Source organism: Coenobita brevimanus, chromosome 109 (genome assembly GCF_032717465.1).
Source record: "Coenobita brevimanus isolate Jiangsu-jjx chromosome 109, ASM3271746v2, whole genome shotgun sequence".
NCBI classification, from domain to species: Eukaryota; Metazoa; Arthropoda; class Malacostraca; order Decapoda; family Coenobitidae; genus Coenobita; species Coenobita brevimanus.
This window is the reverse complement of record NC_137062.1, coordinates 33,932,086-33,948,241: the sequence shown is the minus strand read 5'-3', so window position 1 is coordinate 33,948,241 and position 16,156 is coordinate 33,932,086. Positions and strand designations below refer to the sequence as shown.

Here is a 16,156-nt window from a genome sequence, read left to right as displayed (position 1 = left end):
ACATAGGCAACAATGGATTTCCAGTTGGCAATTTTTTTCAAATTTTCTTTAACTTTATCTCTTTCAGTCCAATGACATATTTTTTTATTTTTACCTCGTTATGGTTTTGCTTCAATTTTCGAGGAATTATTCATGTCAGAGGGGTTAGATAGAGCCTTTGTTAACCCCTTCAGTACAAGAGATTTTTCATGAACATTATCAGAGTGTCTGTTTGGTACCAAATGATATTTAAAAATATGTCATTAGAGTGGTGGAGGTAATACCTGTACTTAAAAAAAAAAAAAAAAAAAAAAGATAAATAAAAAGGCGACAACAAAGATTCACTGTAAATTTAGCTAATATAGCCCCAAAATCTTTTTAAAAAAGGAAAATTACTTATAACAAGAACTTAGTGTACATTAAGGCAATAATTCCCCAAATCATTAAAAAAAACGAATCTTCACAGGTGGTGCAGGAGACAGGCAGGGAGAGGGAGAGTGGAACAGGCGGTGGTTATCAGAGCACCTGCAAGATGCACAGGTGTCCCTATTGTTCCTACATTACCAACAAGACCACAAACCTGACAAGACACATTCATACCCACACGGGGGAAAAGCCGTATGCCTGTCCCTACTGTCCCTTTAGAGCCACGCAAGAGTACAATCTAAAGTCACACATTAGAACCCATACTGGAGAAAAACCATATGTGTGTTCCCTATGTCCATACAAGACATCACAAAAATCTAATCTGAACAGCCATATTTTAACGCACCAAGTAAACCCTTCGAACAGTTATGCCAAAATGAATCCATAGCATTTCCAGACGCTCCATCAAGTTAACCCTTCGAACAATCATGCTAAAATGAATCCATAGTATTTCCAGATGTTCTAAGGTAACTAATAAAAAGACAAGGATTATGCATACGAGTGGTGGTTTGAAGTGTGGTTTCCGCTGTTTAAGGTGTGCTTTTTCTCAGGTGCTCGTGACTGGAAAATACTGCAAGTGGTTAACCATTTTTAAAATTGTCACAGAATTACTCTCGTGGAAATGTATGTGAGAGTAATTCCTTGTCAAAGAAAAAAAAAATTACTTTTGAAAATATTGGCACAGAAATACTGTTGTAAAAATTTATGTGAAATTAATTCATTATCAAAAGAACGCACTGCTAGTGGTTAATCATTTACAAAGATACTGGCACAGAATTACTCTCGTGGAAATTTGTGTGAGATTTTTTTACATGTTCAAAGAAATATTGATAGAGATTAATAACTTATGAGAAACCATTGCCAAATATTACTCCTGGTCATCCTCCGCAGGTGGCCGTGAGCTGGTCGGATGAGGAAACAACAATACTGGCCCAGTACCCTGATGTCCCGCACGGTCTACCACCACACTCCCTCTTTAACCCCGACCCTGTTGAATTGTTAGAGGTGGCACATCATGACAAGGACAAACCATACGGTTGCACCCACTGCTCCTTCACCACCACCACACGAGACAACCTGAAGGTGCACATGCGGCGTCACACAGGGGAGAAGCCCTACCCTTGTCCAATGTGCCCCAAGAGGTTCATTCGGGCCAATGATCGCAAAAAGCACATCTTCATCCACACTGGAGAGAAGCCATTTTCGTGTCCATACTGCCCTCAGAAGTTTAATCAGAGGAGCAACATGAGGACACACATACAGATTCGTCACACAGAGGAATATCTTAGAAACAAGAAATGTTAGTCTTGTCAAAGGAGCAACATGAGGACCCACATACAGATACGACATGCAGAGAAACATCTCAGAAATAAGAAGTGCTAAACAACTGATTACTCTTCTTGATCATATTGATGCAGAGACTCTTAGCAATATAATAGTAGCTGACAATTATCAGATTGATGAGCTTTTACGATGATATCAAAACAAGTGGAAGAGTAGACGGACGTTGGATGACGTGTGTGTACGTGTGTGTGTTGTTTTTGGTATTGTTCTTAGGCCGTCTGGATGGTTATAAGAGATCAGGGTGAGCTTGATGGAAAAAATAGATTATGATGAATGGTGAAATACAGTTTCTTTCAGATCTAATGCATAAAGATAGTTCCATGCAATTATTAGTAGCAAAAAAGCATTTTAATATGGGTCAGGAGCATTAAGGGTGTTTGTATGCTGTCACAGCTGAATGAATGTAAACAGGAGTAGTTATAATTGCAGAGGAGAATGGTTGCTTAGGATATGAATATCAAGTGAATAGGAAGCTGTGGTATTGATGGAAGATTCTTGAGACGCATGGAGTAAGGGCATGTCTTCTTCATTTAATTCTTGCTATCTCCTTACAGTGTTGTTCACCATAAGATAGACCTTTTAAATTAAAGGGAGTAGGTATAGTCTCAGTAAACCCCATAAGTTCGATAGCCCTTTCATAAATTAAGCAAAATTTTCTGATAGCAGCAAGAAGAAACTAAAAAAGATGTCATCCAGACTCAAAGGTTAAGAATCATTGAGTAGTGGTAGTCAGAAGACAGAAATGTGCCAACGATGTGGAAACTAGAGTAGCTCAAGGAAGACAAATGCAGGTGCTGTGACAGCTTTAATGTAAAATAAAATACTGTACTAAAAACTTCATGATGAAGAGGTAAAAAACCTTGTGAGGCGGAGGTCTTTATCAAGTAACAGCACTTCACTTTACTGAGCTTTGTCAAATTATCTGTCAAATTTCAGTAAGGCAAAATGTTGTTACTCAGTAAAGACCACCTCAGAAGGTGTGTTTTTTACCAATTCTGTTGGCATTATCTGCTGCTTAATATTCACAAAAGGCATATGGCTATACAGTAGATAGGTAGGTGGGTGGAGACATTGGTATATATGAATGTGAAGGGTCAGTAATGTGGGCAGTAAAAATGGGTCCATTGAGAAATACCATTGTATGCGGGCAGCACTATTTAGATAATATCATTACATACAAGACCTTATGCATAAATGTTGTATTGTTGTTTGCTCAGAACATAGAAAAGAGTGCTTAGATGAAATGGCCTAAAGGAAAAAAAAAAAAAAAAAAAAAAATTGATGTGACTGGGTTAGTGAAAAGGAAAAATGTAAGAGGAGACATGTCAAACAAAAAGTATATTAATTAGTTCATAATAAAATAGTATGGAATGGTGATTGAATGTGTGAGAAAATGATGTATGGACAATAAGGCAAAAGAACTGATGATTAATGATATGGATTTGATTGGTGTGTCAGGATATGCACATGCAGTAACAAAGGTTATTCATACTTTATACTTTAACAATCAACAGAATGGCTCTGTTTCATAGGTTTTTATAAAGTAACTTGTTTGTGGATGGTATAACCTTTGGGATGGAGCCAGAATTAATAAAACGTGAATTGATGTGTGGCCTACTTCACTGGCTACTCTATCAGTAGCTTGTACTTTCATATGTTTCTTTTCTTGCTTGTGGATTCTGCCTATCTCCTTGTTATGGGAAATTGGGATAGGATGATGGTTATCATATAGTTTGGTACTCTTTATAATTGTAATATGTGTGAATGAATGTCACATACTTGATTATGTATTCAGTATTGTATATGTGGCATTCTTTACAAAATAATTTTCTCAACTTGTAACACCAATATAATAGTAGATATAGTAGGTATGGTATTTTATAATTTTGAACTGAGCAGTTAACCCTTTGAGTTCTGTTTCCTCACATACTGTACAGTACTTGTTTTTATTCTGGGTAGGAGCTGTATTCTAAGTAGTATAGGAAACTTCATACTGTCTCTTCCATGGGGTAGTATGCGTATTACACTTTAACATTGTCTTTTATGCTGTTTATATTTTAATATCAACATAGTATGCATCAGTGACCTGGAAGAGGATTTTGAGGTGTGATGTGCATACTATATTACCAAGGAAGAGGTGTCATGAAATCTCCAGTGCCACTCAAAATACGGACCCAATACAAGAAACTTGATTTCAGCTGTGGGACACCACCAGGATCCAGAAAGCTTAAAACTTATCTCTCTTAACCCTTTGAGTGCTATTTCTTTACATAAAGTTATATTGTGAATAATGCCAAATCATTTTTTGATAATGCCTTTTTTTCTGGAGGAGACCTACCGGTAACCTAAGGGTTATGGTGTTTGTTGTTGTGGCAGTAACTCACCATCTTTCCTTCTCTGTATTAATATATTTTATATTTCCATTATTTCTAAATGTAAAAGTACTGTATGCCACTTAATTTGATTTGTTCATACTACTGTTTAATGTTAATAAAATCTGGGGCTATGGGAAGCATATGATTTACCTTTATTTTTACAATATTATTACCTGCATTGACAAGTGTAAAGTGTGTTGTTCATGCAGTTTCTTATGCAGGTTTTATAAATATAGCTTCATCAGTAATTTTTTTCAACCAATTTACTCCTATGAAATTTAACACATTCTGTATTTGATTTACAGTAATCAAAGGATGAAATATAGCAACTTTTCAAGCAGAGAATCATGTATGATTTAAGCCAGTACAGATGTAAGTTTTTAATGTAATAAGAATTTAGCCTCTTTAGTAAGATGACTCTTTTTATTTTTTTCTTAATTCTTGGGTGGTTATGTTCAACTTCTCCTATTTGAAAAGTCTCTCTTAAGCTGAAGATATTATCTAGGAGTGGTGAGAAAAAGATATAAAGTTATGTAATTAGACTGAAGGAATTAGTATACTTTTGGAGCTTTTCCCAATTCATGCTTAATTCAAGTAGATGCAGTTGTAAGCTTAAAGAATTTATTGAACCCTTGAGACATTCTGTAAATGTGGTGATGGTGTAATTGGAAGTAAGATGCATGTCCCCTATACAGGTGGGGCTGGAGGGAGGAAGTGGGCAGGCAGCATCATCATTGTTCAACGTGAAGATCCTCTCCTCCTCCACTGCCAACAGCAAGCTGCACTACTGCCCCTACTGCAGCTATTCCTCCATAAAGACCACAAACCTCGCAAGGCACATTCATACTCACACGGGCGAGAAACCATATGCCTGTCCACACTGCCCTTTTAGAGCCACCCAGGAGGACAACTTGAAGCGCCACGTCCGGACTCACACTGGAGAGAAACCGTATGCGTGTTCTCTTTGTCCGTATCGTTCCCGGCAGCAAAGTAGCCTCAAGAGACACGTATGGACACATCACACAAACTAAAGGTAACTGCCACACCTGTACTGTACTCATCAGTGTTGTATTCAAGGATTGTATACAGTACTGTAGTTGATTTGTTTTGCCTGATGGAAATGAGCCACTCCCACATCTTGAATCCTGAGTTGTGGTTGCATGAAACTTGATGAGCCTTAGTTATAAAGTAGGACTGAATCTTCTTAATTACTAGTCAAAGCAACCCCCCGGTCAGGCTACGCTTGTTATCAGCTGCGCAGAAATGGGTGAGAGATCTTTGTCAGGGTAGATCAAACTATAGTGATGCAGAATTAACTCATGATTGGGACAGATCTGGTATTTTATTTCAATTAACGTTAGATGCCTTTGTTCAGCTAAAGGGTGACTCACAGGATCATGAGTGATTACATTATATGATATATTCTATCTACTGTATTTGCTGAAATACTAGATAGCTGGATGTAGTAGACGTTTCACAGTTTTCACTATAAGTTGAGTCTTCAGCCAATAACTGTCATACAAGAAAACTATATAATGTGAACCTTTGTCCCTAGGATGCCCCATATAGTGCTGAGCATCATCACTCAAGGAATGGTTGATTAGTTTTCTCCATACCATTTCCTGGCAAAAGCTGGGGTCAGCTCATTATTAAGTTTGTCTAATGTGGCTGTTTGATTTTAGATGTGAAATTTTTAGGTTCGGAATGCACTGCTGATTGTGAACAATATTTTTGCTCTTTTTGTTGTTTTTGTTGTTTCTGTTGTTGATTGATGTTTCTCATATCCTCTGGCTCATCTGAACATAATCCCAGTGGACTGCAGGCTGAAATTTCCAGTCTTTATTCACCATTCCTCTTTCTGGGTATGGGAACTGAGGGACATTTGTAAAACTGGGCAGCTGAGTCAGCTGATTATATCAGTGCCACCACATCAAGGTGTCCCTGTCTAGCACTATGATGCAGTTTTATAACATTAATACAGTCTATCTGTAGTTGTGTTCACCAACATGATCTCCAGTAGGAAATATTATTCATAGTAAGAAATATGTAGCTGATGTTGCTGTGGGTGTAGAAAATACTATTACTGTAGCTTCCCTGTTGTCATTCTTGGTGGCAACTTATTATTATACATCATCTTAGTTTAAGGCTCACAGTTTATACTTGGAGTACAAGTCACCTTGATTCTAGGGATGGAAATCAGTTTTAAAGGTTGCCATGTATGCCGGTACAGTATATATGGTAAAAGACATGGTGTCATTAGTAAATCTGCCTTGTTCATGAATGTTACTGTGTTGAAAAATATAATGACAAAATATTTTTGGCTGAAAAAGTAGTCATTACCCTTTTCAGATGAATCAGGAAAGCTTTTATTATTATATTGAACACTTTATAGATGGACTCATTATATTCTGTAATGCATTTTACAAAGTGGTATGATAGACAGACTTATTAGGGAATGTCTAGTCTTGCTAGTTAACATAAACAGTACTGCTTGCAAGTGGACTATGCCACAATGCAATTTCTGACATTTATTTTACATGAGTGCATTTACTATTTATTCACATACAGTATGTCATACCAAGATAGTTTCAAAGCAAATGACACCACAATACTGTACAGTACATCATTTAAGTAATCCATATATTGGGATTGGCCATGGTACAGCTGATATTTTCAGTAGACTGGAAGCTAAACCAAGTGCCAGAACCAGCTAATTCCTTCCTAAAATTTGCTGAAAACTGCTGGAAAAGAAATCTCAGGTGTGTTAAGATTTATAATAGTGTGAGAGGAGAGCCTCAGTTTGGACTTTGACCCTGTTTACTTATGGCCAAGTTTTCTGCCTGAGTGATGGTTGTGTGATTAGTTACCATTATCCATCTACTACTATTGTATCTACTGCTATCTACTACCAGGCACACTTGTACAATATTTATAGCATCATGAGCCTTCTGATTCTGCTGTTTGTGATGAGTCTTAACCAGTTCCCCAGATGATCTCAGTGACTGTACTGTACTGTACTGTATATATTCAGAGTGCACTAACTTACACAGTGTCATTAAATATCACCAGTTACTAAAGATTTTTCAGTGGGACATCCTGTACATTAATACCTTGAAAAGCAGTGTTAGCAATGGGTTAGTATTTTTTTTTAAGTTTTCCTGTAAGTTCAGTACAATAATATTACTATTCATAAAATTCCAGGATATGTTGGCTGGTTGTGGAATGTTATGTACAAAATTTTATATATTATTTTGTGGCTTTGGGATATTTGTGGTGCTGATGAGGGATATCTTCATGCATTGGTGTAGATATCACCCAGTGACTCTGCTGCCTAATTATGCAGACATCCAGCTCCCTCCCAATCCCCCAAAAAAAGAATGGTGTACTGCAGGAGAAGGGCAGCTCCAGCCTCTGGGCCTCCCAGGGTTGATGTTTAGATGAACCTGGGGCCTCAACAACAACAACTATAACATGATGTTTATAATTCATTACTGTGATGTAGTTCAAATATTACATGTTCAGTGTTGTTTTTGTTACAGCCAGTACTTACACACAGATCACTGAAATAACAGAAGTAACTGCTTTTATTGTACAACAGTTTGGGTGCTGTGCTGGTTGTGGGACTCAGAAAATCCTTGCTTAAGTAAAGATTGCATAAGCCAAACTGTGAGCTGAAGTAGAAAAGTCTTAACTGGATTCTGTTGTCTTTTATTTTTTGTGACTTTCAGCTCCTGTCTACTCCAAGCTATTGCATTCTATACACAATGTGCCATCCATAGTTTCTCTGATAAAACAGTGCTTAAAAAAAAAAAAGTGTTACGATATTTAAAAGTGTTGTTATAGGGATGACTGCATTAGTAAAAAGTTTAATCTTGATATAAATACTGTAGTAGTGAAGTACTATAATGACTATAAAGTAAGTTTTAATATTGTTCAGCTCCACAATACCATCATCAGACTTTTCAGCAAACACATAACTGGATTTTGAAATCCGATTAAATAGTACCGGTATATGAAGGGGTGGTAGGTGGTGGCGACCATCATCCACTCACTTGATGTAGTGTTGCCTACGTCTTCCTTAGCCTTTATCATTCTTTTTCTGTGCCTGCCCTCCTGTCTTCCTATTTCTCCCATCTTTCCTGTCACTTCTTATTGCTTTTCTTTCCTTTACAGGTGGCTTTACATTGAGTGACAAGCCTAAAGATTTCCCGTAAGCCAAGAAACCATTTACAACGCTGGGTGGTAACCATTTAACCAAACCATACCTGCTCCCTACATGTCAACAAGTGGGTTGGTGGAGGGTTAGTGCCCCTCCCCATAAAACAAATAACTCAAAGTCAAACGGCCACCCCTTACAGGATTATGGTGTCTGGCAATAGATAGATAGATAGGTAGATTGGTAAATGAAGTTACAACATCTTGACATTATGCACAATATAAGTGTTCAAGTTTTAAATCTGATATAACATGACTCTTCTCACCGAGAAGAGATGAGATTCAGATCAAGTAACGTTCCAGATATTTCTGTTACATGTACAGTACTTGCATATCAAGTCTTTTATTACTTCTGTTAACTGTTTAGGGCTGGAAACCTTCTCAGCTGAATACATTTGTCTGGCAGTCATTATCATTATCATAATTTCCTGCCTCATGTTTGTTTGCTGCATGGTGTGGGTCTGACAGGTTCACCTGATAGGACTCCTCCACCTTGCTGTGTTCTGCATTAGTTCTTTAGGTCTGGGATCAGTGCTCGATCACCACCTCATCCATTGTCATCCTTGGTCAGAATTAAATCCTAAGATGTCCTGCTTGTCCCTGATAGGTTAAGCTAAAACTCATTGACCACAATATTTAATTACAGAAAAGTGCATGTAACGTGTTTCTTTACCATGCGTATCTTTTTTTTTTTTTTTTTTTTTTTGAGAATGTTTATAACATTGAAGGCGTCTGGTGGTATAGTGGTTAGAACACCCAAGTAAGACTAACAGCATTACACAGACTCAGTCCCCAGGGCGACTATAGGTTTTCCGGTCACCAGTGGAGGTAGGATGGTTATCAACCCTGAGATGTATTGATCTGTGGTAGTCTAGTCTGGGGTCCCTATACCTCCCGGGGTATAGAATGAGATTGACTGTTATCATTTTATAATACTGTATAGTGAAAATTTATTTTTGTTATATAAATACTGTAAATGACTTCAGTAGATACTCATTATACTGTAAGTTGCTCTTTTCCTTTAAATTTTATTACCAAGTCCCCAGAAAGTTACAGAAATAATTGTCAATTTAAAGTTCCATTCCTGCCCATAAATCTGATTTGCCAATTCCCTTCAGTTTACAGTACCGGTACCAGTTGTATGGAGAAAGAGAGGTTTTGAACCACATCCCTGAGTTATTATGAGGACTGCCATTAATCCATTAGTGTTCTTAGCCCCTTGATTCCAATGGCCCATTTTAAGATCTTGTAATATTTCTAGATGACAAACTTTTCAAACTAGGAGGGTTAGATGTAGTCTTCATAAACCTTTCCAGTAATAGGGCCCTCTCTGAAGTTTAATAATTTTTTTTTTGTGTTACAACAAAATGAAAAATAGGTCATCAGAGTGAAGGGATCAAAACAAAAGGTTCAGTGGTCTTGATGTGAGTAGTTCTTGTTCTGTGGTTTCCTTTTCCTTGCTTTCTAGACCATGCCTCACCCCAATCCTAGGTGGGAGAAAGAGGTTGATATGATGATGTTGATTATATACAAGGTTAGTAAGGTGAGTATCCCGGCAGGTTGCGTTGGATGGCAGCCCTGGAGTCAAGCCAGTCAAGAGCCTGAGACTGACGGAGGTCTGTGATGGCGTGACCAAAACCATCGGTGTGGCTCAGATGCAGGACCAGACCCGCACCCCCTCCCCTGCCATGGCCCCTGTTGGCCCCAGACTCCACTCCTGCCCCTACTGTGCCTACACTACCTCCATCACCACCCGCCTCACAGAGCACCTACGCTCCCACACCATGCAGAAACCCTTCCCCTGCCCCCACTGCCCCTTCCAGGCCGTGCAGGTGGAGAGCATCCGAGCACACATCCGGACTCACACTGGGGAGAAACCGTTTGCCTGTGCCCACTGCCCATACCGCTCCACACAGAAGGGCAACCTCAAGCGCCATGTCATCAAGCATCACTCCCATACTGTCCAAAGATTTAGTTAAATTTTACCTCTGCTTAAGGCAGTTTTATCTCTTGTGCTTAATTCTTTATAGAGGTAAGTACTCACTCTATAGATACCATAGATACTACAACATACAAGCAAGATATTAGGTTTCATTAAAATGTTGACAAAGATTTCTTCACATTAATATTCGAATTTAAAGTATTTCAGTGATAAAGACTGTTTCATATCCAGTAATTTTTATTGCATACTCTACTACCAAGACACATTTAAAGAGAAGCACAAGAGGATGGGCAGTGGAACACAGGTAAGTGAAGTTAGTATTCCCAGGTGTAGGAATATGCTGGCTGACTATCCATGGTGGTGTAGTGGTCAGAATGCCCCAGTTGGAGCAATGGCCATGCATAGGTTCAAACCCCAAGAGATGACTGAGGTTTTAAGGCAGTAGGCTGATCATCAGCCTTTAAATTTAGCCTAGCTTTGGGTGCAAATACCTCAGAGGGAGTAATATGGAGTTGGCAGATACTGTTACCATCCAAGGGTCAGTGCTCAGGTGCTGGTGTAGGTGAGGCAAAGACTCAGCCACTGTCACACTTTCAAAACAGTAACATACTTTTTATTATATTCTTGCTGCCTTAAGATGACTTTGTTTGGGTTTGGGGAGACTTTTTAACTGACACAGCTGGATAAAACCTTCAATTGAATATTACCAACATTGCCAATGGAATGCAGAATGCTCCCACACAACTACAGTATAGCATGCTGGCATAATTCCCTGCAAGTTGTCATGATAATTAATGAGTATATGAGAACACAGGATACCCCAAACTGTGTTTGTATGGTTTGACCTTTGCCCCATAAAACTCTGTTATAGGCTTATATCTGAAATATGAAAGGGGTGATTGAGGAACAGTTGCACCAAATCTGAAGTGAATTGGTGAAGAAACAAAGGAATGGTACCAAATGAAAAAATATTCCAAAGAAAGGAAAAAAAGAAACTTGGCAAATAATTGTGAGAAATATAATACAGGTTTCCCCAAGTTAAATAAAATGGTCTAGGGACAGCAGGAATACAATAAAAAAATACTCTGTTGGGCTGAGGGGGTTTGTAATGTGTTCTGCTAGGTGTAATTTATTCCATGATCAAACTGGCTTCAGGTTTCCTTCACACATACACGCACACCAACCTTCTCTTTGTTCCTTCCTCAAGTGAAGTTTTATCAGGGATGCTCGTATTTCTCACATAGAAAAAAAAAGCCAGTATATTTTTCCTACTACAAACTTTTACTACTGTTGTATATACTGCACTGAGGCTGGATTCACTGACAGACTTACTATCATGTTCTTCTTGTAACTTGGAATTCTGTGTATGTATTTTATTTTACTTATTTTTAACAGGGAAAAGGAGGGTGTAAAATCTCAAGATATTTCCTCTTTCCGAATTAATGGTCATAATAATGAAAGGAAAGTTTTATTGTGATCTAATTCCTTTTCACACATGAGAGGAAAATGATCATGAGTTGTTCACTTATTATTTTTCACATATGAGAGGAAAATTATCAGCAGCCACACCCTAAGTATTTTTTACATGTGAGGGGATAATTATCATGAGCTATAATTATTTTCCACAGTGAGGACAAGGAAATGAGAGTACAGGAACTTCCCATCCTTTTTGTTTTTCCCTCAAATCAAAACTGTGAGTTACAAGAGAGAGTTGGTTGTAAGTTTGTCTGTGAATCCAAGCCCTGGATAAAACCCCATTGGTGCTGGAAAGAATGAATTGTAGGAACCACAGGCAACTAAAGGAGAGAACTACAAACTCTTAGCTATAGCTTTAGACATCTTCTCATGGTTATGTTGTAAGTGATATAAATGAGACTCAAAGCCGTAACATTATAACGGAGTGTGCAAAAATGTAGGCAAGACTTTAATATATGATGGTCATTTAAGAGACCTATTTGAATTGGAAATGACGAGTGCATTTTACTTTATATAATGGAAGTTGCAAGGAGGAAGAAAGGTTGAATTTTGTTTATTTTCCACTTTGTGTTTAGGTAATGGTGTCAAAAATTGGGAATTGGCCTTCCCCTTAATGCTGTTGCGTTTGATAATATGCCTATAAATCTTTCCTGTGAAGGGACAAAATGAAGTATGAATGAGACCTGGGAAAGATCCAAGAGAAATACAGACTGGCCATAGAGGGATAAGGAAGCATGACAAAATTAGACGAGGAACCTGAGAGGAAGTGTAAGAGGCAACTACATGGGTGTGAATAAACATGGCCAAGACAATTACCGTTACATAGAGTATTATAATGTGCACTCTTTAGGCACAGTGTCTTCTCGCCCTCCAATTCTACCGTTGGCTGGAGTAAAGTTTGTCCCGTTGATTCTGTTGCTAGAGAGGACACCTTCATGCAGTGGCACCAGTGTAACTGAGCAACTCCTCTGCCTGGTTATGCAAATGTCCTTCAGCTCCCATCTGACCCCCAAAAGAAGAATGGTGGACTGCAGAATGTGGGCAGTTTCAGTATGTTGTCTGGTTAAGCAAATGTCCTTCATCTTCCATCCTGTCCCCCAAAAGAAGAATGGTGGACTGCAGAATGAGAACAGTTTCAGTATGTTTTCCACCAGGTCCACTTTTCATATGAGCCAGGGATTACAACTACAGCTACAATTACTCAGGTGATGTATTTCTGATTTTATTCTTGCTGTAACTGAAGAAGTTAGATGTAGCCAAAAATTAATTCCTGTGCTGCTAAATATGCTTCCTTGGTTGAGTAAAATCATCTAGAGATAGCAAGGATAAATTAACAAATGCATCATTGAACTGAAAGGGTTACGAAGTAGTAGTAGTTGTTGCCCCAGGTTCATCTGAAATGTGAACCTGATGGACTAAAGAATGAAGCTGTTCTTCTTCTGCAGCCCCCATCCTTCTTCTGGGGGATAGGGAGGGGATTATGAGATGTTTTTATAACCAGGCAGCTCCACTACCCAGTCATTTCAATGCCACCACATGAAGGCATCCCTCACTAGCACCAGATTGAAGGGCTTACGGTATTTTTTCACAATGCAAAGACATGTAGTTAGTAGTCAGAAGCTTTGACTGCACGAATAATGGCATCAGTGCAGAGTGTTTAGTCTATCAAAGCCTTGAAGTACCGTCTTAACTCCAGACAACAGGCCTTGTATTTGGTATGAAGTCCTGGCTGCAACTTCTTTACAGCCAGGGCTGAGAGAGAGGCTGGGCAGAAACCATAGCTTGTGAGTGTACAAGCCAGGGTCCAAGGGAGGGCAGATGAATTAGTACCAAAATGCAGTATTAGGAACCAACAGGTTGACGGGCAGTTCAGTGCAGCTTGTTAACATACTTCAAAATTGTATTTGGTTGAGTAGATATATAAGTTTAATGAGTATCAAACTGAAACAAACAGTTACAGAGAAAAGAGGGTACATAAGCAGTAATACTGGGTCAAGTAAATCAGGATCATACATCTCTTCTTATGGAGGAAGGTTCTGCAGTGTTGGTCTGTCATGCAGCATGTTTTGTAATGGCACATGGAGATCAAAGCATTTCAAATGCTTACATAAGGTCAGAGCTGTTGCAAAACATTCCTTCTGCATCATCAAACATTTTTTGTTTGAAATAATATTCTCAGAAATGTTCTGAATACAATATGATCAATGGTAGATGGAAGAGAATCTGTTTACAAAAATAGCTGTGTGATGCTAAATACAATATCTTGACACTAAGAGTCAGCTGACCAAAAGTTTTCACTGTGGGTGTTAATCAGTTCCTAATAATACTGACATTGCTTGCAACTACTCTATGTCACAGTGACTTCATGAGAATAGCATTCATTGACTTACTGTACAGTGGGTATTCCAACAACACTTACTGAGTAATGGTTGCTAATAACACTGACATAGCTTGCAACTACTTTATGTCACAGTGACTTTATGATAATAGCATTCCTTGACTTAGTGTACAGAGGGTATTCCAACAACACTTACTGAATAATGGTGACACTACTTTTGTTTCATTTGACTGAAAATTGTATGACGTGGTTAGCAAATATGAAGCACCTTCTAGGAGTGTTTGACTTATGACAGTACTGTATGACGGTTTGAAAAGGTATGACACATAAGAAAAAAGATCTCAATGTGCCATTACTAAAATGCTAACAGTGAACCCCATACTTCCCTAGTGAAGCCTAACATAGTGAAAATTCTTTTTGTCGAGATGCAAGGAGGTCATCTGTAAGACATCCTTCTGTGATGCCTGCTGACGGTTGTGTTATGTTGTGATTCTGACACATATATCAAATTACAGGTGGTCATCACAAGTCAGGGATATGTTATAAAATATCACAACTTTGTCCTTACAAATCATGCTGTAAAATGGGAGGAACTTGCAAATCAGCTTGTTGTTGCTGTTGTTGATATTGTGGCCCCAGGCTTATTGGAGCATGAACACAGTGGATTGCAGGTTGAGGCTGTCCTTCTCCAGCAGTCCATCATCCACCCTTTGAGAGATAGGGAGGGAGTTGAGGAGTGTTTGTAAATCGGGTTATACTGTATTGGTGTCACTGCATGAAGGGGTCCCTCTCTTGCATTGGCTAATCAACTCAATAGGTATTAGTGCAACTTAACTGACAATTTATTTTTTATTTGCCGAGGACTTAAGAGCAAAAAATAATACAAAAGTGGTGATACCCTGTACATATTCTGTGAAAGGATGGAGGACTGCAGATGAAGAGTAATTTCAGTCTGCAGTCCACTGGGTTCACAGTCAGATGAGCCTCTCCCCTCTCAGTGTGAACGGAGATTCTAATTCTGAAATGAAAATTCACTGACCCATCTGCTAGGCCTCATGCTGTGTAAAGAAGTCTGAAAATATAAAGCAAAACTCTTTTACAGTATTTTATTGTTTAATGGGGCAGCTAAAGATTTGATGATGGATGGATAAATGGATGGTTCTGTTCCTACTCTGTACATTACTGAACTTTAATCAATTGGCATAATTTAACTGTAATTTTATGACGTTGTACAATTAGAAAATAAGTTCATGCTGATATTGAAACCGAAGAGGTAAGTGGCACATCAGTCTGTTGTGGTGGCGACATTTTTGTAAACCTCATTGTGTGTGTGTGTGTGTGTGTGTGTGTGTGTGTGTGTGTGTGTGTGTGTGTGTGTGAGAGAGAGAGAGAGAGAGAGAGACCTGTATTCTCGTCAGTTTACAAGGCTGTCGTGCACCTCTGCCATACAAATTTATTACTACATATCCCACATTAGTGTCTGGACATTAAGAGAATAAAGAGGTATTATAATCAAGGTAAATAACCCAGAAAGAGGTGCTTACAGGCCTGCTAAGCTCACAAGAATATAACCCCAAGACGGGTAGCTGACAGAGATGTGCAATTGCATCCAGGTTGAACTCAGTAAAAAAGAAGCAGTTTTGTTACTTAAAGCTTCCCTCTGATATTTCATTGTGTGTTGCCTCATCAACATCCTGTTTCATAATTTCATCATTGTGTATTGTACTATCAAAATGTGTAAATTATTTATAATATTGTACATTAAGCTGTCATGAGCATTATATAAGAATAAACGTATTACAAATATACTGTAGTATTATTATCCAATATTGGTAGTAGGTGGTGGCGACCACCATCCACTCACTTGATGCACTGCTGCCTACTTCTTCCTTTACCTTTATCATTCTTTGTCTAAGTCTGCCATCCTCTCTTCCTGTTTCTTGCATCTTTCCTGTCACTTTTTATAACTCTTATTTCTTTTTCAGGTGGCTTTACAATGAGTGACAGTTCTAATGGTTTCCTGCAAGCCAGGAAACCATTTACTAAGCTGGGTGGTAACCA

At 38.4% G+C, this 16,156-nt stretch overlaps 1 protein-coding gene across 1 annotated transcript; it reads left to right on the top strand.

Moving 5' to 3' along the window:
- The first annotated feature begins 511 nt into the window (after nt 1–511).
- Nucleotides 512–2,056, top strand: LOC145417123 (uncharacterized). Its single transcript, XM_080285904.1, has 2 exons — nt 512–754; nt 1,297–2,056. The coding sequence occupies exons 1-2, from the start codon at nt 512–514 to the stop codon at nt 1,708–1,710; spliced, it is 657 nt and encodes a 218-aa protein (XP_080142030.1). The 3' UTR covers nt 1,711–2,056.
- The last annotated feature ends 14,100 nt before the right edge of the window (nt 2,057–16,156 follow it).